The sequence below is a fragment of the Cladophialophora immunda genome (assembly GCF_000835495.1).
Source record: "Cladophialophora immunda strain CBS 83496 unplaced genomic scaffold supercont1.2, whole genome shotgun sequence".
Lineage (NCBI taxonomy): Eukaryota > Fungi > Ascomycota > Eurotiomycetes > Chaetothyriales > Herpotrichiellaceae > Cladophialophora > Cladophialophora immunda.
Genome location: NW_015622542.1, coordinates 863,354 through 885,458, shown reverse-complemented (window position 1 = coordinate 885,458; position 22,105 = coordinate 863,354). Strand labels below are relative to the sequence as shown.

The 22,105-nt window shown below is 52.8% G+C and overlaps 6 protein-coding genes across 7 annotated transcripts; 2 read left to right on the top strand and 4 right to left on the bottom strand.

The window, feature by feature from the left end:
- Positions 1-183: 183 nt before the first annotated feature.
- PV07_02653 (uncharacterized protein) lies at positions 184-4,095 on the bottom strand. The gene is made up of 4 exons (XM_016389281.1): positions 3,571-4,095; positions 2,429-3,481; positions 1,062-2,378; positions 184-1,013 (listed from the first exon to the last, which is right to left on the bottom strand). The coding sequence occupies exons 2-4, from the start codon at positions 3,362-3,364 to the stop codon at positions 966-968; spliced, it is 2,301 nt and encodes a 766-aa protein (XP_016251183.1). The 5' UTR covers positions 3,365-3,481; positions 3,571-4,095; the 3' UTR covers positions 184-965.
- Positions 4,096-6,271: 2,176 nt separating this feature from the next.
- Positions 6,272-10,553, top strand: PV07_02652 (uncharacterized protein). Its single transcript, XM_016389280.1, has 2 exons — positions 6,272-7,351; positions 7,446-10,553. Exon 2 carries the CDS (start codon positions 8,974-8,976, stop codon positions 10,477-10,479), a length of 1,506 nt encoding a protein of 501 aa, XP_016251182.1. The 5' UTR covers positions 6,272-7,351; positions 7,446-8,973; the 3' UTR covers positions 10,480-10,553.
- Positions 10,554-11,281: 728 nt separating this feature from the next.
- Positions 11,282-13,594, bottom strand: PV07_02651 (uncharacterized protein; the record flags this gene model as incomplete). Its single annotated transcript, XM_016389279.1, has 1 exon — positions 11,282-13,594. One exon carries the CDS (start codon positions 13,592-13,594, stop codon positions 11,423-11,425), a length of 2,172 nt encoding a protein of 723 aa, XP_016251181.1. The 3' UTR covers positions 11,282-11,422.
- A 734-nt stretch (positions 13,595-14,328) lies between these two features.
- Positions 14,329-16,219, top strand: PV07_02650 (uncharacterized protein; the record flags this gene model as incomplete). Its single annotated transcript, XM_016389278.1, has 2 exons — positions 14,329-15,271; positions 15,330-16,219. The coding sequence occupies 2 exons, from the start codon at positions 14,329-14,331 to the stop codon at positions 15,827-15,829; spliced, it is 1,443 nt and encodes a 480-aa protein (XP_016251180.1). The 3' UTR covers positions 15,830-16,219.
- On the bottom strand, positions 16,082-18,865 carry PV07_02649. Of its 2 annotated transcripts, XM_016389277.1 has the most exons (3): positions 18,656-18,865; positions 18,311-18,585; positions 16,082-18,263 (listed from the first exon to the last, which is right to left on the bottom strand). In XM_016389277.1, the coding sequence occupies exons 2-3, from the start codon at positions 18,530-18,532 to the stop codon at positions 16,311-16,313; spliced, it is 2,175 nt and encodes a 724-aa protein (XP_016251179.1). In that variant the 5' UTR covers positions 18,533-18,585; positions 18,656-18,865; the 3' UTR covers positions 16,082-16,310. The 2 variants fall into 2 exon arrangements, with proteins under 2 accessions (XP_016251179.1, XP_016251178.1); XM_016389276.1 differs by having other exon boundaries at positions 18,311-18,865.
- A 1,836-nt stretch (positions 18,866-20,701) lies between these two features.
- Positions 20,702-21,857, bottom strand: PV07_02648 (uncharacterized protein; the record flags this gene model as incomplete). Its single annotated transcript, XM_016389275.1, has 2 exons — positions 20,702-21,412; positions 21,462-21,857. 2 exons carry the CDS (start codon positions 21,855-21,857, stop codon positions 20,828-20,830), a joined length of 981 nt encoding a protein of 326 aa, XP_016251177.1. The 3' UTR covers positions 20,702-20,827.
- Between the last annotated feature and the right edge of the window lie 248 nt (positions 21,858-22,105).

Sequence of the window (22,105 nt, the reverse complement as noted above, 5' to 3'; positions counted from 1 at the left end):
CGCTGCCTGGCTTAGTGAGAACAGCAAGCAATGCAGCCAGCCTCAGATCCCAATGTCTTTCAACAGCATTTATATCGGAATTATAGCCAATGCAGCGAAGGTAGAAAGTCAGAGACTCTCGAGCCTGCGGGGTTTAAAAGCGGCACAAAAGGGGCCAGCCTTCCACGTGACCGGCTCAACTTGCACGAGAATCGACTATTCCGAAAACACACCCAGCGATCGCGGCACACCTTCCTCTTTTCAGTGTCTGCCCCCAAATTCAGCCTTGCAAGCAGAATCGGGCATCAAGGGTGTAAAGAGGGTTCAGGCAATGCGTCAACAAGACCATAGAACCAATTAGTTTCCTCCACGAGAAAGAGCGGCATACTCTCTTCTTCTCCCTCTAACCTTAGACCAAAGGGGTTTGAGACATACCCACTGACCCTCTGGTCTCTTACTTGTACTAGGCTAAATAACATCCAAGCCGGTTCCAATAGAAACCAATTTGTGATGCCCATCACTCCAATGACAAAGTTTAGTCAGGTGCCCAAACCAAGTTGTCCTCGATTAGAAAAAGGGTAGGCTGAAAGGTCCAACGATGAAATGTCCTCCTTCCTCCAGACTGAAACCCAAGATCAACATGTATTCTCCCTTGATGCCGCCTTAATAACCATCCTTGGGTAATTGTTGCCCTGCGCCAGACACCTTACTTTGAACCTTAATTTCATGATCGAGGTGAAATGCAACACGAATGAGCTTTTTTTTAAATGTACACAGGGCCCGCGGTCGAAAGGAGGCCCCAACGAACAGTTTCGTGCTGTCAACTAGCGACGAAAACAATGCTTTGCTGCAAATGTACTGCAAGGGTCGTAGAAATCGTGAGTGTTCTTGATGATTCGCGTGCCAGTGATCACTATTGGCTCAAGCGTCAACTCGGTGAACAGAGAGATGTTTCTAGGATCGCCCATTGATCTGATCCGTCCGCACTAAAAGAAATGCGTATAGACTTTGGATGACTCGTGAACCTCCATTTCCTGTGACGGGTTAGCAGTTTCCCATGCAGAACAAGTCATGCCGCGTACCATTTTGAAGGTGTTGAGCTCCTCTTTGATTTGCTGTGCTAGCATCGGAGTCAACCGATTGCAAGTTGCTATCTCACCCCGTCGATCGTACTCTCCACTGGGCCAGGTATCATAAAACTGAATTCGTGGGCTGAATGAAATGTTGCGAATTAGACCCTGCGGGGTCACCGGTGTATTCTTCGAGTCTAAGCTGCCAAGTCTAGTCATGGAAGTAAAATAATCGTCATGATCGTTGCTTTCAATGGTGATCGAGTCGGTTCGGCGATGGCCAGATCGAGGTGGTTCGTCGGCAGGTGTGCTGGGGGCACTCGATTTGGGCGAGTCGATCATGTGAGGAATTTGAGGCAAGTTGAAATCGGGCGCCTTGAAGTCGTACGGTTTGACCTTGGGCGAGGGTTGATTTGAATCCGTCCGCTTGAGGATGCCTTTCTTTACAGCGGCAAGGACCTCGGCACGCTCCTTCTCCCCGCCAACGATGCTGCGTCGTGATCGTGTATCACTGGAAACGGTGCCACTGTCGAATGAGAGTTTAGTGTCGATGGAGTTGCGCTCCAATTTTGGGAATCCAGTACCACCTCCAGCCTGCTCGTGAGGGTTGACATTTACGTTGACATTCTCTCTTTCTGCCTCGACAGTGACCATTGAGACCTCTGCGATAGTTGCCGAGTTCACCGGCGCATCGGCAGCAGGTACACCAACCACAGACTTCGGCCGAAACAAGCCAACGAGAGATCGAGTGCCCTTCTTGACTCCCTTGCCCATTTTACGGAGCATAACCGAAGCCGAGGACGCAGTCGAAGAGATGGATAAATTGTCGGTCGACCCAGTGAAGAAGTTGCCCTGGCCAGAATAAATGCTTTCACCCAATCCTGCGGCCTCTTGCTTTTCAGCAATGCGCGCTTGCTCAGGCTCCAGTTCATCCTCGTATTTTGAATTCCTCTTGGTCGTTATCTGGTTGTTGGCCACACTCTTTTCCAGATTATGTTGTGCAGTAGCCTTTCTAAGTTCTGCTGCGCTTCCGAAAGAGAATGCTCGCCGCAGTTTCGATTTGGGCTTCTTTAATTCTTTCTTGCTCACCGCAGTAAGCTGTTCAGCAGCAAGGCTTGGCGGAGCGGACGTCTGCGGAGCAGTCGGGGTTGATGCCGACGGACGCGCTTCGTCTACATTGTCAGGGAGAATGTTGACGGGTCGGGACAAAGGGGACGGATGGCGAATGCTCGAATCCCCAAGACGAGGCGGTGCAGCAAGTCTCGGCTCTTGCTTAGGGGAAGAAAGTGGGCCAGAAGCGGTGGCCGTGGAAGGTTGTTCTGTCCGAGACTGCAGAGAAGTAAGTAGGCATTTCTGACGGCATCCCAGGGTACACTTACTGAACCAGGGCGGGAAGATCGGGCAGATTTCGACGACGTCACACTGTCGGAACTCGAGGTGTGTCTGTGATGAGTAGGTCGCTGAGGCGGAAGTAGAACATCTCCTTGACTCGATGGTGAATCGAGGAACGCCTTTGGGTGAGGAGAAACGGTTTCTTGGGTATCAGAGGAATGATTCAGACCTGCCGTCTCAATGCTGCCGAAACTGCGCCTCCGATACCTTGCAGCCAGCTCCGCAGGCTGAGGTCGAACCAGTTGGAGATCGTCTGCACTAGAGCTCTTGGGCTGAAGATTGTTGCCTTGCGATGAGCTCCGGTAGGATTGCTGAGAATGCAAGGACGGCGTACTGTTGGATTGAGCAGGATGGTTGTAAAGGGAACCGACTGCCGCCATCCCAGAGCCCGAAGGGAGAGTGGGACCTGCAGGGCCACGATTGGAACCGCTCTCTCCATCGCTTCGTCGCACGTTTCTTCGGTAACGATCTGGAGATGGTTTAGGGGCAGTAGGTGTCGATTGGGGACCCATGAAAGAGCCCGAGGGTATGGGTGGGAGTCCTAACGACAGAGGACGATTGCCAGCATCGACATGTGAAGGACTATTCGGGGAGGAGGGTTGCGAGGAAGGAGAGGCACCCGGTTGAGGGGCTTTTGGAGAAGAAATTGACCGCCCAGTGTTCAGAGCGAATGGGCGTGCATTGGGATTGGCATTGACATTGCTGGTGGCCAACTGCGGCGTGGATGTGAAGGCGTAAGGGGCAATGGGACCACTAGCTGGCATGCCTCTGTACCCAGTGGCAGACATGTTATATCGACTTGGCGGGTGGTTTCTGATCTGTCCCTGTGAGCCCTGTGAAGGATAGCCCCCCGAAGACGAGGGGCGACCCAGCATTGTAACCGTCGTTGTTTGGGGAGGCAGTGTTTGGACCAAAGCAGCCATCTTCTCCTTTGACTATGTTTCAGCAAAAGGTGCCTGGTACGGGCCAGGTCGTGTTTGGGTAATCTTGTTTCAATTTTGGGGGCCGGATAAAGGAGAGTCTTTCCTCGAGAAATTCGACTGCGGGCACCCCAAGTCAGTATTTCATTTGAGTCAAGATCGGATTTCCTGAACTCGACAAAGTATCCTGTTCGAACGGCGGTACATACCTTCGGGATATGACTATTTCTATTTCTCTCTAGAATATGGCACCACGTCTCGACATGACAGGGTCAGATCGTGAATGGGTTGAGACCAAATGGTGAAGCTCGTCGACGGTAGGGGTCTGGTATGGTCAAGAATGGACCCGAGACTGAATGGAATTCAACGAAGGTGGGATTATGTACGTGACGATAAGAGTCGAACGTCGAAGAAGAAGCGAAGGGCTGGAAGAAACTCGTCTTCACAGGGGACAGGAAGCTTCAGAGGCGAAACCCAGCAGCTCAAGAAACGAAGGTTGACAGCCGCGGCGCGTGGACAAAAGTATTTGGTGAAGGCGGCCGTGGAAGAGAGGAAACGCAAATGGGAGGGGAAGACGAAGGGGCAAGTGATAACGACGACGACAATAACGAAGAGATTGTGTCGATTGGATGGATATAGAAGAGGGGGGAATGGATGGCCGTGGTGGTGTTGGTGATGAATTGGAAATGGATGATAAAAGAGGGAAGGAGAGGTTCGACCGCAGTCTGGCAGCCAGTGGTTGACAATTGACACGGAATGGCCCAAGCACCATTCAGGAGACAAGCCAAAAGCGGGAGTTTCTTTTTAGGTGGACACCTAGCAGTTGGCTAGTTCCCGATTGTGTCCAGGGCACTACTAAGGGAGCACCAAGGGGAGTGGGATACGCGTTCTCATGCTTGGTGCGTGCTACGTGTTGGTGCGTGCTGGCCCAGGTAGTTGATGCCTGTGGTGCCTGATGCTTGAGGCCTGCGGGTGCCCTGGTGCAGTTAAGGTTACCTAGGGAGTGACGTGCTAGGCACCTAACTAGCAATGTGCAAGCCTTCAGGGCACCCATTGCGCCTGGCGTCCGCAGCTGTCATGAGTCTGGCCCGCCCGCGGTCCGGCTGCTTCCCTGGAATGCACCCTCTTCTCTTAACTGCGGATCTTGCGCCTAACAGTGTGTCCTGCTCGTATGCACAAATAATACAGCAAACCTCGACCCTCTCTACCCATTGGCACATGTTGACAACCACTACCCCCTTTACTCTGTCCAATGACTCTGATGCCCTGCATTCATGTGTTTCGGATTAGGGTTCGCTCCCTAGAGAAAGGCATGAGCGCGCTCAACGCGCACTCGCACTCGTACAATAATACATAATGCTGACACCCATCGCAGGACTCCCACCTCCGTCCATTACTCTGACTGGCGGCCACGAACCGTCCAACAAGCCACGGACTCCCATCGACTGACCACCCTGGCTGGACGGAGCACTGGACTGTTATTAAATATATCGCCCTGCTTAGCTACTGCACTGTCCTTAGCGATCACGCGGAGATGCCTGGACCCACGGCCTCGTATTTCTCTGTTAGCATGACGCAGACACACAGACCGCACAAATTCCAATCTCCCTCTCCACAGTTCCAATATGGACAAACGCCGGAAGATGGAGGGTCAAAGTGGTAAGACTGACGCTCGATTCGATCCGGACAATTCCAGCAAGAGAGAGAGAGAGAGCCTCGAATACCAATTTTGCCCAACCTCACCACCCAAGGTTCAATAAACATTCAAGTCCCTTGCAGCCATTTTCACCTCTCTTTTTTTTGGTTCCAAATCTCAGTCTTCGACCCTTCGACCCAGGGACCCTTCGATCAGTTGTTACCGTCTACGGAGTACCTGTTCTCCGTCCATGGCGTGCATATGGGGAAGTTCCTGGGCACTCATCCATAGGCTGAGTAACCGAACAACCGAAACAAGTTCGATGCTGATCACCTTTAGAGGCGCCCGCCAGACTCTCTCGGGTTAAGCAGAGCCCCGCAGCTATCACTCCTACAGATCGCTCCCGCCCCTTCGCTGCCTCACCCTCCAGATTGCTCTTTGAAAAGAGATGGGATGGACACTCAGGATCACTAGGGCAATCAAGAAGAAATCACACTTGTGCCAAACAGGCATGCAGTTGCTACAACGTGCAGGGACCCGTCGAACGCATTCCTGACAGCTTTAGGGTCATACGAGCCCAGATACGGAGAAACTTGTACGATGATGCCCGTCACCGTTCTCCCTTGGATGCTTTAAACCCCCCTGTACGGAGTAATGTCGCCTCACACGGCCCCAGAGAATGGATCCGAACGCACATGAAATCCAAGCAAGCCCGTGTCCCTCCAAGACTAGATCCGTTTTGATGTTGCGTCACTCAGGCTAGGCGTGGAAATATCGCTGGTTGGTTCTCTGGGGTCGTTTCTTTTCCGGAGTCCTCAAGTCATTGGTAGGAGAAATTCCCTCGAGGTATTCCGTATGGATCTCGAGACCCAACACCATCCGTCCGCAGTCACCTTAGGTACATTACAACGAATACTCGTACACATGTGCAATCACCTCGTGAAGACGGCCCAGCGGGTCCATTCTGCAACAGCACGGCTTTCCAAACCGAGCAAAGAAGACAATACGAACATGACAAAGTAAGTGCCTTGATAATGTAGTTGGCCACTCATATCGCCTGTTCTAGGCACATCGATGACACCAGGCTACATGCACATGGGAGCGGACTATGTATTCTCCTCGCACATGCAACACATCGGCATCGAGCCACGATGCATGCATTCTCCCGCCAAAGAAGCCTTCCGAACGCATGTTTCATGTCCACCACACTAGCAAATCAGCTGCTCAGGGGTGCGACGAAAAGAATCCCTATGCCGTGCTCTGACATGGCAGGTCTCCGCATGACTCAAACTTTGATTCTTAACGGCCTGCTCTTCCACCATGTGTCTGTTTCGCCGACATTGTGGTCCTTTCGGGTCATTTTCTTGCTTGTCCAACATGGATGGATAACCTCCTCACATCTGAGCAATTTTCTTGATGAGCCTCTGGTGAAGATTGTGGAAAAGGAGGACCCGTGATGATCCCCTTAGACCACGAGCCGTTAGGCTGCCTAAGGACCCCTGCCATCACCGCGGTCTTCTTCATGCAACAACCAGGCACAGATGGCTCCTGGCCAGCCGATTTGTCCGCACATGTCTTTCAACGATACTCTCCTAGGAAGGAGGGGATTTCTTGGAGGCGAGACCGGTCATTGTCTGGATACGGATCCTCAACAATTTTGCTTCGCTCATTGGCTCGAAATCTTTCCGCACTTCGTGAAGTGGCTTCGATTGACCCTGCGAGAAAATGCCTTTCACGACGCGGGGATAGAGCTCAAGGGGTAAAGATGCTGCGTCATTGTCGCTTTGGCACAACACACGACTACTCCCCGAGATGAGTTAATTATCGAGTTCTATGAATCTGGAGCCACGAGATCATACCCTCCCTCCCCTTTCCAGACAGAACACTTTATCAACTGCGTCTGTTTTATCCCTGGGGATGTCGATTAGGACTTGAAAACCGCTCTTCGCTGTACAAAGCGCCCCTGCAAACCACTGCGGGGCGCTGGCTGGGGTTCCCTGGAAGCTTTGTGGCTCTATTGAGCGGTGTGCGCCGGAGCATATGCGATGCCCGTGTTGAATGCCCAAGAGAAGACATGATCAGCCAACTTCGCACCGGGCGACAGCCACCATTTCGTCCGGGTAATCCTAAGGACCGATGGTGTGATGTTGCTGGAGGTTGGGGACTCTGTTCTTCTGCATGTCACTGCTGCAAACGGAGGGGACAACGATCCAGGGTGATGCTGGGGGAATACCCCAGCATTCGGATCTAACCAATCTCAATCACTCCGATCCAGCTCTGGCATAGACGATGCTAGTGTGAAAACCCTGCGATCCCTGGCAACAAGGGCAAGGTTTCTAACCAAAGGGTACGGAGTAGGTGATCTGCTTCTCCGCGAACCTTGCCTGGCCCTCCAATGTCATATGATCCAAAGTTGAGCTCCGACTGACGACCTCACACCGAGATCAGGTTTTCTTGGTGCAACACTGTGGATGACTGGTGGACTATTGTCAATGTATGAAGCAGGGCAATGTACACAAAGGTCTCCCTGAAGCAATGGCCAGAGCGAGGGAGGTAAGATCTTACAGGTCGGTTGGTAAGATTCCCCCAGGAATTCGATCGTTCCCGACAAGAGCAGGGATCATGCAATTTGACGATCTCGAAGTCCAACCCTCTACTCCACAGTGTCCCAGAACGTTATCAGTCAGAGATGAGCAAGTCCAGATTAAGTCGGTCCTGCAACTTCACCGCATTTCCACATGTTATTAACAAGCTTTGCTCATGAACTTACCAGTTCCCAAGGCAACTCAGGATACTTCGTCGCGACTGGCGCTGGGAGTCCGATGAACACTTCAGAATGCTAGACTTGTTCTGCTGTGCGACTTGATGGCAGGTGATCATCATCTTTGCGGCAGTGACTGCAACGTGTTCAGCTCTGAGCCAAGCCTGCCAGTTGATCAGGCCTCTTGCAACATTACATGCTGAACGCAGACGGATCTTGCGTGTCGAAGAGTACACTGGAAACGATCTCTCGAGAAGAGGTTCCTGAAATCGACAGACCGCTTGTTCGGGCATTCAGGCTCACTGGATGTGTTGTACAGACCTGGTTTGGAACCCGACTAGGCCGGCATGCCCTCCTGCTGTACCGCGTTCAGAACGGCACGGCAGGCTCACCATGAGACCGTCACACTGCGCACCCGTTCCCGAGAAAAAGGCACCAGATGGATGGTTTGTGTAGCTTTTCACGCCGAGGTCAACAACAAACAGAAGCATGGTCCAGATTAGCGGCATCTCAGTGTTTCATGTCCCGAAACCCATCTTGTTCGAATTGGTGCTTCCAATACAAGGTAACACCGCGAAGGTGAAGCTCTCTCGTTCAATTCATACGCCCGTTATGCTGGAGAGCGCGCCGGCTGACAAGGCCGCGTTCTCCGATGCGTGGATCGAATCAGGCAACCCAGGCGAAGGGGCGATTGTGTGTCTGAAACTCTGACTCGCCCAGCTCGCAGAGTCTCTTTACTAGGACTGAGGGAGGCCCTATCGCCTGCATCTCGCCTGCCTCTCGCCCGCCCTCTCGCCCATTATTAGGGCTTATTCCGCAATTACTAACTAGCCTCGAGGGCTAAGCTTTCGTTGCTCCGCTTCACCAATTCTCCCTCCTGAACGATTGGACTTACCCCTCCTGGATCATGTCGCGATGGATGGTTGACTCTGGAGCGGGGCAGTGTTGAATGCTCCCAGCTTGTGCTTCGCGCCTCTAGCCACGAATGGTATCGGTTTTCTTGCTGCCTGTGCGCTTCTCTTCAGCTGGATATCCAGAATTGGATAGATATATACCTATATAACATCAGATGTCTCAAATTCAAGGGAACAGAACCCGCTGCAACACAACAAGGAGATCATTCCAGGTCCTCCTCACCCTTATCGTCACTGCAAAGCAACATTTATTATTCGAAGTGTGGAGTGAGCCCCGCTGTCGTTGCAGGCTTTTGCAATTATGCCTATCATTAGCAGGCTCGTCAAAGGTATCGGCGCAGGCATTGGAGCGGCATCGGAGGCCATCGCCGACCACAAGGAAAAGAAGGCTGCCAGAGAGCGCGCGGTTTCCCCTAATCCTCTAGGCGAAGGCGAGACGGGTGAAAGCTCAAGGTCTAGAGTTGAACCTGGCGCCCACACCAGTCAGTCAGAAGACAAGAAGTCTCACGCACACGACGACAACGACAACGACGATTCCTCGAGCGTGAGCAGTTCAGACTTGGACAATGACACGGCGGAATGGGCACTGGATGAGGCGGCCGAGGAGCTTGAACAACCACCTCCTACGTATGAGCAAGCGGCTGCAACGAGCCCTGCATCAGACGAAGAGGTTGCAAGGGCCTTTCTGCACCAACACAAGGTCGCCCCGATTCCCTCTGAGACATTCAAACCGCTCCCATGTCCAGTGATTCTCCCCCAACGTCGACCGAAGGACAAAACCCGAGGATTCGTTCGAGCCTATGCCCCTCTACTGGGCGAGTGTGCTGGCATAGATCAAAAGACCTTCATTGATTTCATCAACGACCTGGATAGAGCCTCGAAAGCCAGCCCTGTCTTTGACGTGATCAATCTGGCGTGCTTCGCCGTGGGCCTGGTGCCTAATCCGATCACCATGGCCGTCAGCATTGCGATCCAAGTCGCCAGCGGCACGGGCAAAGAGCTCCAGTCCCGCTACCGCCGCAACACCTACCTCGATCAAATCAACGAGTCGCTCTTTAAACCGCGCGGTCTGTACTGCATGATCATGACCTTCAAGCCCGACAACCCGCACGATCCAATCCTCGGCATGGACCTGACGAACTTGGGCCTCAGCTCAACCGACCAGGCCCTTGTCAAGGCCACCTCAATCCCCGACTCGGAGCTGAAACAAAAGCTCGCCAAGATTCGTCTCACCTCCGGCGTCAGTCGGGGCGAGCTCTCACTCCCCGAATCCGCACCGCTCGTCTACCCGGCGCTCGATGCCGCCGCCCAGGCAGCGCTCGACAGCGCAGGAGGGACCTCGGGCGCCGCGCAAAGCGCTCTCCCACAGAGCACAAAGGACAAGCTGCATTCCTCGTCCGGGTTTCTCGCGAGCTATCTCGACCGCCGGGCCCAGGCGTCCTACGCGGGCATGCACCCGGACAGCAGACTGGTGATGCCTCCGCCGGAGAAGAAATTTGCCTCGAGGTTCTCCGACCCCAACCACCCGGCCAACTCCGGCACCATCCTCGGCCTGCTGACCGGCGGGCACTTCGACCCGAAGGCCAAAAGGCGGGGTCGCAAAGCCCAGCGGCACGCGCGGTGGAGAGGCTACGAGCTGAGCGAGGCGGACGTGCGCAACGCGGAGATGGGAAGGCTGCCGAGGAGACATCAGGGGCTGATCCGCCGTGTCTTGCACAAGAACATCCTGTATCTGACCGTCGTCAGCTTGCCCAGTGAGAGTGAGATCCGGGAGAACATGCTGGCGCTCGAGAAAGCAAACAAGTGATGCCCGGGACGGAATGGAGGCACCGGCTTGGAAGAGTAGAGTCGAGCCTTGATAAGTCAGGAGGAGGAGGAAGGGGGGGGGGGAGGGAGAGGGACGATAGGTGTCTAGATCACTTCCTGGGACGAAGAGGACCTGCTCTGTCCGGCTTCGCTCGTAGGGTGTGTATACAAGATAATGAGATCGACCAGAACCTGTACCTTGATCTACTGTTGCCTGTCCGTCGGGAATACTAGGCTACGAATTTGCGAAAGGGATAGACGGGGCAGACAGGGCAGACCGCCATTCTCTTCGCTATTCTCAGCCTCCTCCTGTTCCAGGCATGTTATTAGAGAAGGGGGCTGGCGGTACAAATCTAGATCTCTCGTCAATCCCCAGGCGAGAGTTAAAGAAGTTGGGCAGGGATAAAACGGCTCTGGCCTCAGAAGCGTACTGACAAGCATTCTGTTCGCTCGCCTCGTCACCAAGGAACCCAGAGTCGCAAGAATGGCATTTTCTGACCACCTCGTGGCCATGTACCTACTTAGAACTGCCCTGTCCTTAGACCGTGCTAACCTCTTACACTGCGTGGATCTGCTGCATCAACCTCGAAGCCGAAGCGCTCAGCCTGCAGGAAGAGATCCCGCCTCCTTGGCACGTCCCAGCCTGCATGGCGGTGCCGTCGCCTGATATATGATATCCCAACAGTGCCGTACGATGGACCACGGTGACCAGTCCAAGGGGGTTTCCGAATATGCGCTGCACATCCCACAGCGATGGTCTTCGCGATTCCCATCGCAGAAATCGGCTATTCTGCCCTGTCGCCGGGTGAAATAGTCGCCAATGTTCGTTCTGTCTCTTTCAAAAAGTGCGGGCATGAGTTAGAGCTTGGTGAATACGATATGCCAGCCGAGTAGAGGCGGATGCTAAAGCAAGATTTCCCAGAAATCTCACTAGGTGACAGATTCTAGGCGGAACTGAACAGCTGAGAGACTCCAGCGGTGTCGTACTGACCCGTCCTGTACATGACATTTGCGTACCGGTCACCATGGGTGGGCCATCGGCCTGTTCGGGGGATGATGAACTTGAACGTCATGATATGCCCATCTAGAGTTAGGATCAACTCGTAGTCAAGGTAATAATAAGGTCCATCCGTTGGGCTTTGTTCCTGAGGAAAGCGTTGCGCTTCTTCTGTAGAGATGTGGAAGTTGAGGGTACCCGGCATGGCGCGGATACCGAGCACATGATCGTGTATCCAGAGCTTATCCTGGGAAACAGTGTCTGAATAGTACAGAGTTTCTTCAATCAGCCAGGTGCCGTCTGCGAACCTCTCATGAGGAAACAACCCGCGCCAGCCTTGTAAAGGCTCAGAGGAATAGCATTGAGGATGCAGACCTTGGCGGAGAAGAAAACGGGTGACAGGGACGCGTATCTGATGGTCATGGGGACTCCTGTATCTGCTCTGGGGCGGGTACAAGTGCGCGTTGACTTCTTCATGACACTCCACGCAGAAGCTCCGGCGCACATATCTCTCTTTGATTAGTTCCTTTTCCGCCGACAGTAGCACGGCACCGTGTGCGACCGTGAGAGACCCTGTCGCCGCGTCGGGTGGAAGAGTGACTGGCATAAGATAGGGAAAAGGACTTTGCAGACCGCCAGAATATCGATTGCGGATCTGATCGAGTAAGTATCGGTTTTGGCTGCAGCCCCCGACAACGATAATCTCGTGTACTCGTCGCTCTACCATTCCGCGTAAGGTCCGGCTTTCGAAAACGCTTTGGATGGCGGTATCGAGCATAGCGATGATTTGGTTAAGACATGGTGCAAAAGCGCTCTTCACATCCTTGGGCTCGAGGACCACTATACCGCCACCGCCGAGTCTGAACTCTGGTATATCAGGAAGGCCAGGGATGCGTAGCAATAGTGTTTCCCACCCTTCAAAGCGCTGCTTTTCTTTCTCGAATTTCTTGTCCAACTTGCGTTCGAGTGACTCTTGGTTATTGATTCGGCTACCGTGCCTCTGCAGTGCCCTGAGAACAAGGTCCCTGTCGCGAATGCCGTTCATAATCAGTTTTACGGCCTCTTGGTTTGTGTAGGCGCCCCCACACCATGCCGTCCTGACATGCTCGGGAATGATATGTTCACGGACTTGGAGAGGATTTTCATTCACCACCGTCCAGACTTGTTGGTCCACCGACCCAGCTCCGATGTCGAGAATCAGGAAAGTCTTTTCCTTGATTGATTGGTCGCGAGCTTTGCAGAGATGATGGATTAAAGCCGACGCAGGTTCGGCGACAGGGTATGGATTGGGGATCCCCGCTGCTTTTGCAGCAGCCACTACCAGCTGCACTTCGTCGGGACTCGATCCGACAGGTACTGGGAGCGAAACGTGGATCTTCGGGTTTCCAGGAGGGCTCCAGTTTTTGTACTCCTCTAGGTTCTTGAGTACTGGCCAGCCAAGGCTACCATGAGTTTTTGCAATGAATTGGAGGACATAGCGATAAACGATGCCCATGTAGTCTGAAAACACGGATAGGTTTTCCATTCGATAGTCGTCAGCATCCTCACCACAGGACTTCAAACTCTCCGTGAGCTCGACTTTCCGGTCCTCGGCGACTAGCAGACCTTTCTGAAAAGGTTGATGAGCAAGCGCGTGCGCGTCAAATAACGAAGGTTTGAGGCGCCGAATAACCTGAGATTCGGTTATGCCTCGCTTCTTCAGCTCTTGTTCGACTCCGTCCCCCCAAAACATTCGCCTCTCATCCCCAAATGCGACCTGGGTCAGGACCGAGTCAGAGCAGTTGGGCCAGATAACCGCTGCCGGTAAGACCATCGATGCTCCATGGGTTCTCTTATCCGTATATTGCAGGACGATCGACGCCTTTGTCCGTTCGGTGCCGGTGTCTAGCGCAATGTGTACTTCACGAAGTGATTGAAGCAATGGAGGGTATCGAACATTGTCGAATGTGTTCCCGAGCTCCGGGCTGGGGCGTCCACTCTGGCCTCTCACACTCGGCGGTGAGTCGGTAATAGTGCGCCGCGCTCGCTTTGGAGGGATATTGGAGGAGTGAGGCTCATTCTGGCTTCTCTCACTCGGCGGTGAGTCGGGAATAGTGCGCCGCGCGCGTTTTCGAGGCATATTGGATGAGTGAGGCTCACACACTAAACCCTTGTTCACGCAGGCAGAGCAAGGGCCTGACTGAGTCGAGTTTGTCAAGGAACAACGCGTCTGGATCAGTCAGTGGTGGGATAATAAGAGCTTGATTAAGAGGAACTCACGTGAAAAATGGAGCAGCTATGACAGGCTGGCATATTAATAGCGAGGTGAGGTAAGTGAGGTGAGTGAGGTAAAAGTGAGATAGAGGTGAGGTGAGGTAAGGGACCTTTGCCACTACCAAGCGGGCGACAGATCGAAGGAGCGCTTCTCAGAAATCTCTCAAGCTCTAATAAGGAAGGAAGACAGGTGCGTCTGCCTGACGCTCAAGATACAGATGAACACCTCCAAACTATCTTCACTTCCTTTGTGCCTTTCTCGCAGCTACAAACTCTGGGCAGCGGGGGACTGCAGGGTTACTAGATGGGTATTTCAAACAGCTTTTATTGCTTATTTGTTTCGAGACCAGATCTCCACAGCCTTCTCGCCAAAATACACACCGCACGGTTACCTGCATCTCGGCGCCGACCTGATCCAGCTGAAACTGACAGTGGCATGCCGTGGAGATACACAGTGTGCCGACTGCGGATGATCACCTTCCCTTACTTCCACATCGCTCCTATTCCACTTCTCGCCCAACCAGGGGCCCGACAACAACCCGTATCCCCTTATTGAACTTCAAGTTCAGAGCCTGACCAATGTCACAACCCTCCTCCACGATGTATCCTCACTGGACCCTTGTAGAGGAGTTGCTTTTATTCGACGCTCTGGACTACCTTGCCAAAAAGCCTTTCTCTACCGTCGTTCAGGTCGTCGCAGAAGCTCATTCGCACTTTCTTGAAAACAACGGTAAATCGGGGGTATCTGCCCGCACCACTACGCAGATACAGAACAAGGTCAATGGAATTTCTCGCAAACTCGGGATCAAACCAGAACAACTTCTCCGAAACTGGGAAGACTATAGATCCCAAGTGCGCGAGGGATTCGAGCGAAGGGGGCAAACATCCACACCGAAAAAACGCAGGCTGAAAACAGTGGCAAAGTCGATTACTGGAAGCGATACTTCCCAAAGCAAAGACGACGACAGGGTCACTGTTGCTCCTGCAGATGAAGTCAGAGAAAGCCCTCCTCCAGGGTCGCCAATCGCCCCAACAACCAGTCCCCTTTCCGACCTCGACCATTTCCACCTTCCAGACAGCGAGCTGGACACAGATTTCCCTTTCCGCCGTTATTCTATGGCTCTTGAAGAATGGGAGTTCAACTTCCTCAACTATCTTCGAGAGCACCGTGGTGACACAGGTTACATGGCTCCTCTTCCTAAACAACACATTCAAAATATCCTGCAGAAAACCATGAAACTAATCGACGAAAGCTTCTCTCACTTCGCGCTGGGAACCAGAACAGTGATGCCGACTTCCTCAGGACTGACGGGAGAGGCGCTCGAACTAAGTTGTCTGTTGGTTGATTCGCCTAGAGACGGACCGACGGACCGACGTCTGAAGGCCCTGATCGCCGGACCCCACATGTGCGACCAGATTCTATTCCGTGCTTACACCGCTGCGGCAATATACGAATGGGTACTTAAACCATTTGACGACAACCTCAGACATATCCCCTCGCCCAATTGTGAGCAATGCACGATTTTCAACATCTGCGAGCAGTGTACGTATCTGCCATGAGACGATGAAATCTGACTGAGACTGACTGACATATATGATAGACAACCACTACATCGCCCGCAATGTGAGTGTCAAGAGAGCAAACCAGTACATCGACAAAGTCATCAGACCAGCGCTGCCGAGACGAGCGTCAGAAATCCAAGAGAAGCTCTACAAGGTTCTCATCAGCATTTCCATCCCCTCGGCAAGGGTTGGCAAACCGGAGAACAAAGGGTTTGAGCTTCAAGACCAGAAACTGCGCCAGTGGCAAGAGCACGTGGAAGCCGCGCTCCTCGATCTGCTAGATATGAGGACCACCATGGCGAAGTGCTCGCTGGTGTACGGCTTCCGGCTTCCGGCTGTCGGATGCCTGTTTGATGGGGATTGGATGGAACCGGCACATCCAGAAAACGAAGGATTCGCGCGGGATGACCATGTCTACCTGTGTCTGCGTCCAGCTGTGTTCGCTCAAAATCGGCTAGAAAACACCGCACCACCGGTCTTAGTATCCCCTGCTCTGGTGATGCTCGAAGGCTACGAGGTGGATTTGACAATGACGTGATTTTCTCCAGGCGACGGAATGGTGGTGCTGTTGCCAACCTGGGCGTCAATCTGCTTTACGGTGGATTCTTTCCTACACGGAATTCCCCAAAGTTACCGAAGGACAGCTGAGAAAGTGTGGAGTCTGCATGCCTGATCTGCGCGACCGTTTGTGTGCTGGGGAATCAGTTGAATCGGGAGGAGAGGAAAGGGAACTCGCGATATCTGCCCTCGCTCAATCAAAGAAGTATCAGGGTTACAGGGAACTCGGCTGTATGTCAGATGCAGTTGATGAGCTTTTTGGTCGGCAAAAATCTCGTGGGCAGCACTATCAAGCTGCACTCATTTTGCTGGTCCATAACAGCCAGAGCAATTTCATCTATATAGCTATCCTGCCGGGCTCACACTTTCGTCCTTCTTGGTGATGATCTATTACACGTCTGATCTCTATCCACGTCTTCTTTCATCGAGTGGCATAGCATTTTCGTCAGATTATGGCTTCGTCACCTTCCGCCCGTGAACTCGGCTTTGTAAGCTTGAATGCCTCCCTTGGATAGCTCCCTCAACGCCATGGTAGCGTACTGACTTGAGCCGAGCTGGAACTTGAGCACTGCCGCGAGTTTCGTGCGCTGCGGTACATTCGCCCTTTCGGCGTCACTTCCATTGCCATCCCCATCCCCATCCCCATTCGCATTCGCAGTCGCATTCGCGTTCGCTTCGTCCAGTGGTGACTGCTGCCGCTGCGCGGTGCCGATAAGATCCTTCGAGGATGAATCCTCATTGGCAGCAGCCTCAATTGGTGCCTGAGCCGCATTGGCCTTTTCCCGCTTGATCCGCTCCATGTCCGTCTCGACGAACTGCCGGTCCCCCTCGCTGTCGCCGTACTCGTGGACGCCGACTTCGAAGACCGCACCGATCCTCGCCACCACCTTGCGATACGAACCGCTCAGACTAAAGTCCTTTTGCCTCCGGCGCATGTTGTACGGATCAAGCTCGCCGCCAGCCTCGCTGGCCATGAACGTCTTGTACCACTCGCCGCTCGCGTTGGCGGGGTAGACGACATCGAAGCCCGGGAGGGGAAGGACAATGTCGAAGATGGAGTACTGGCCGCTCTCGGCTTCGGCGGCGGTGAGAGCGCGGGCACGCTCGAACATGTCGTCGGCGTCATAGGCGCGGTCATCCCCCGACGGTTCGATGACGATTTCCCCATCTGCATCCACCGTCTGCTTCTGCGGTCCCTCGTCTGTTTGCTTGTCTTTGTGCTCGTGGACCAGCACGAGGTCGCCCTCCACGACCTTGCCACCGAACAGCCGCCATCGTTCTCCCACCGCGAGATTCCACACGAACGACTGATACGCATGGACATACATGAGTCTCAGGTTGCGCTGGATTCCAAGAAGAGCACCCAAGTAGTCCTGCGGCCGCTTGCCCAAGTGTCGAATCAAGGCTGTCTCGGCAGAGAATTTGCGCGGGACCTTGTCGAGAGCATCGTTGATCCTGCCAGTTGTTCGCCATATGTTGATCCCTTCGGCACGAGAACGGTCGTCTTGGCCGACAAGGACGCCTGATTCTTGGGATTTAGAGCTGTTCAGCGCGACGGGCGAAAATTCGAGGATTGCGTCGCACGCGCCCTCAAAGTCTCCCTTCAGGACCTTCAGACCTACGACATCGGTGCGCGTAGCGAAGGTCCCGAATCGTTGCAGTCCATAGTAATTCAAGAAACCATACTCATGAAGCTGACGGAGCGCCTGCGACAGATATGACTGAAGAGCAGCCTTCCTTGCCGCAGTGCTCTGTTCGGCACCCAACTCGACGAGGTGGCAGTCTCTCAAGGTGACCACAAACTCGTTCCCAGCCAAATCACCGAGTTCCAGCCCATGCTTCTGGTACTCGAAATCTCCCACCGCAGCATATCTCAGAGAACGGTTCAGCGCTGCCAAGCGCTCTGCTTCGACACGGTAAGCGCTGACTCTCTGCACGGTCACGGCACGCCGGTCTTTCGTGCCCGCAAACTGACATGTCTTGTTGTTCGTCTTGAGTTGCTTTGTCAGGTATGAGATGACTTCAAGCGTATCCTTGTTTTCTTTGTAGAGAGTAAAATGGACATATTCTCCACCCCGTTCCAACCAACTCAGCTTTCCCGGTCGCGAGGATTTCTCATTAGGTTTTGACCAGCCACGATTGCGATTGCTGTTCGCTGATGGTGGTGTTGCTGTGAGGACTAGTATGCCTTCATTGTCTGTCGTGGAGTCAATCTTGCTGTGGAAGATGCGGCGGATATCCTGATGGATTTTTGACCGAATGCTGCGGTCCGAAGTGAACGGTGTCCGAACTGTGGAATATTCTCGAGATTTCTTTCCTGGATTGCGCAAGATCGATTCAAAGAGGGAGATTATCTGTACCACTGTTTCCTCACTGAAATATTCTACGAGTTTGGCGCGGTCATTGTCTGAAACCTGTATTGCGTCAGTCTTGACGGTTTCTCCAGCTGACGGAAGATTACCTCAGGATTCTGGGCGCCAGAGCCGTCCTCCTGCGGAGCATCTGAAGCTCCGGCATCTGCCGTGGCCTCTGTCGCTTGTGAAGTCTCATGTTCTGCCACAGATGGCTCCAATGATGGCTCCAATGCTGTTGTCCCATGCCCAACATGTTCCGAAGCACCTTGCGCTGTACCTTCTAAACCAATGCTGTGCAAAGCATTTGATTGCAGGCCTTTCGCACTCATTGATCGGAGATGCAACACCGTTCCGCCAGGTAAGATCTCGTTGACTAAGAAATCTGTATATCTCTTCTTGAGAATCCCTCGAAAGACGCTTCTAGATCCGTCGACAAAAGCAGTGATACCTACCTCGCGTTCTTTTGCGCTATCGTCCATGACTAGACTCTTGGTTACGGTGGGCAGAACGCCAGCTGGCCGAGGAGACAGGGCTTTTGAGGAGTCGTCGTTGTCGCACGCGCCATCTGTCTGGACTGCGTCGAGTTTGACTCTTTTTGGCGGTCGGAAGTCAGAATCCGGCCCTTCCATTGTTGTTCCGAGAGGAGCACCAAAGGGTTTCCCTAGTTGATGGAGGAGGTAATGTGAGGCACTCATGAGCAAAAGATCAAGTTTTGAGATTTCTCTGATGCCAAGAGAAAAATGCAGCTAAGCCGAGTGCAGGATAGCGCGTCCCCTTTTCTTTGACGCCTTGTATTGCCTCTGCCTGCAACATCCACTGCCTCCTGCGTGAAGCCATCGCTAGCATCCCATGTTCTGTGCCCGGCAGGCCATGAGAGATCGAACCAAGATCCGCGCCTTGAGTGCACACCTCGGTCGATATTCCTTCAACATGTGCTCCCTCGATGTCAAGATTTGCACTGCCCCAGGGGCTCCTAGCGGGCCCTTTTGACTCCCTGTTCAGCAACGTCGTTCTGGTCCTCGCTACCAAGAGATTCATGTTCGCTTTTGTTAGAATTATCCACAACAGTCCAAGGCCGCTCGAATCCTTTAAACTCTTCGCTGATCAACATGCGAGTATCCTCCCAATCCACGCCGAATGCGCCGCTATTAAATTTCGGGCTCCAGATTTCGCCTGGTTTATCACTGTCGGTTTTCCACGCGGTTCTAGGGTTGAAATTGGAGGGACCAAAAGCCTCCAGCTGGACTCTGAAATCTTCGAGTGCCATTCTTGTATTGGTGACAATCTTGGTTGCAGGGTCTTTGCCTGGGTTGTTGGTTTTCATATTTGGTTTGCCGTAGCCGATGCTCGTGAAGAGGCAAGCGATCCAACGTTGCGGTCTGAAGAGTGATTCGCCTGTAGAAATGCTTTTGTCGGTACCCTTGATCTTTATCATGATCTCTTGCTCGTAGTCTAAAGGCTGCGGAGGGATAAGCAAGCACGTTCCAATGAGATCGTACGGTCGATTTGCTGTCTCGCAGTGCGCCTTATAGATCTTGAAAGCCTCTGGATACTTGATTGTGTCAGCGACAGCGAATAGGCTGAAATGGTGCATTCATACCTGCTTCTTAAGATACAGCGCAACTCCATATCCCCAGACTCCCTGACAGTTCACAGCATCTGGAGCGCAAGTGGTTAGCGAAAATCATGAAGCTCCTCTGGTCACGTACGGACGATGGCCGCTCGATCCGGCGCATCGTGAAGTTCTCCTGCGAGCTCACTGATCGAAAAACCTGGTGCAATTCCAAAGCATCTCTCCTGCTCTTCTAGGGCGACTTCGGCTTTGAGCCTCTCCGAAATATCTTCAAACTCGAGTGAGGGAGACCTCTCTTCAGGTGGCGGGCTCCACATCTCACCGTTGTCGAGGCAAGATCTTGTTATTCGATCCTGGCCCTGAATAATGTCCCTTATTGTCCATGTTCGTGGTGCCGGCCGAGGCGTCTCTTTCCTCTCTCCTAAGAATTTTGACAGAAGGGCCTTGTAAGCTTCGTCGATAAGATGCAATTCCAGCTTTGGCTCGATGTTATTGTTGTTTTCAGCTCTCATGGTCCAGTACTCTGTAAGTTCGAAGTATTTCGTGTCCAGCTCTTCTAATGATGCATTCCTCGGTAGGCCGAGGATTCTGTAGTACTTGATGGGGTCGGTAAGATCCATGCTCGCTATTGATGGCGGTGGGCGAGGATAAGGGAGGAAGAAGAAGTGTAAGTCCTGACGTTTCTGGCCTTGTTAGATAGTCACTGGTATGTATCTGTCGGTGATTTGGAAGGCGAGAGAGGACATCGATGTTCTATGAGTTCCGCCTTCCAGATAATGGGCAGATCAGGGTAGGAAGCGGCAGTTATGGAACTACGAGCGCAGTTGGAGTGAAATGAGGCAGAAGTGAATAATCGCTGCCACAGAGCAAGAGTTTCATAGGCACCTCAAAGAAACTGAAAACCGAGTACATGGATTTGTTTTATGTCCTATTGTATGCACAGTAGCCAACGCTTCCTCTTTATTATACCAGGGCTGTCACTGCGTTACTCATGAAATCTCCCGTTTCAATGATCTCAGTGGTGAATAAAATGTAATCTAACTGGTCCTGGTCATTTCCTGAAGAAACCTAGAATACTTTGCCTCTTCTTGACGCGTTTCTTGCCGGGACCACTCGCCAAAGTCGTCTTGAACTCTGTAGTTTCGACGGTATTGAAAAATTGAGTTGAAGGAGTCGTTGATCTGATAGATGGCAGACCGACGCGAAATCTCTCTGCGAAAGTTGGCGCCGTGGATTTCTTGCTCCGTCGACTTCTTTGCCGGCTGAGCGCCCTCATCATGCCATCTTCGTCGTTAGACTGTCTTTCCAGCTGCTCAATTTCCTGCAGCGCAGTCATTCCATTTGTTGCCAGGTTCTCTTCCGAGACTGCATCAAATCGCACAACGCCCCGCTTTGGAGGAATCTGAAGCGTATCATGAATAAAATCCTGAATCAAATGTGTACTTCTCTTGTTTTTGGTGGCTGCTATTTCTGATGGTAAAGCTGTGATGGTAAGATGGTATGCTGGTTCGGAATTGCCGCCAAGAAGGATTGGAATGTCAGTAGTAACCATGGCCATGATACAAGACGCAGGACGCTGATAAATCTCTGACAACCGAAACGACAGGTCGATGAGGAATTCTTTCTCGGACTCGAGCTGGATTCACGGTCAGTCGCAGCATGAGAATGGGGGTGTCCATTCCTACGCAGCAATTCAACTTGATTTCGGCTAGGATCACCCAGTCTTTTGCGACCCGTTCCTTTGCTGTATTGTTTGACTCGCGGTATGCAAAAGCATCGTCGTAATATTGGCTCCTCTTCTTAGACAAGCGCAGCCTGCTCCACGACTGCTCCAAGCTGGCGACATCCGAAGGCTGCCCTTGTGAGCTCTTTGCGCCTATAGCAAATTGACTTGGGCGCGTCAGATCTGGAGGAGTCGATTGAGCGCGTTGCATCAGCGGAAATTTGTGGGGGGCTGGAGACATGCGGCCTTTGAGGTGGAATGCATTCTCTGGCACATTTTCGCCTGTCGGAGGAGTAGGAAATGCGTTCTCGATGGCCGTCGCATTGATGCGGCTGGTAGAGGATGGTGTGGATGTCATTGACACTTGGTTGCCAATCCGACGACAACGAATCCCAGTGCCTTTCTTGTCTCAAGTGGACGTTCTTATGCTGAGACAATCATTGGAAGATACGGATGGAAAGGGTGAATTCACAGCCTCCATGTAATATGCCGAAGAGGTCAAAATCACTCCAGAGCCCAAGACAAGAGTATTAACAATGGGGCATTCCAATCGAGATCCAAAAAAAACTCCCAACGAAAGGCAGACCCTCGGACACTCGTCAGGCT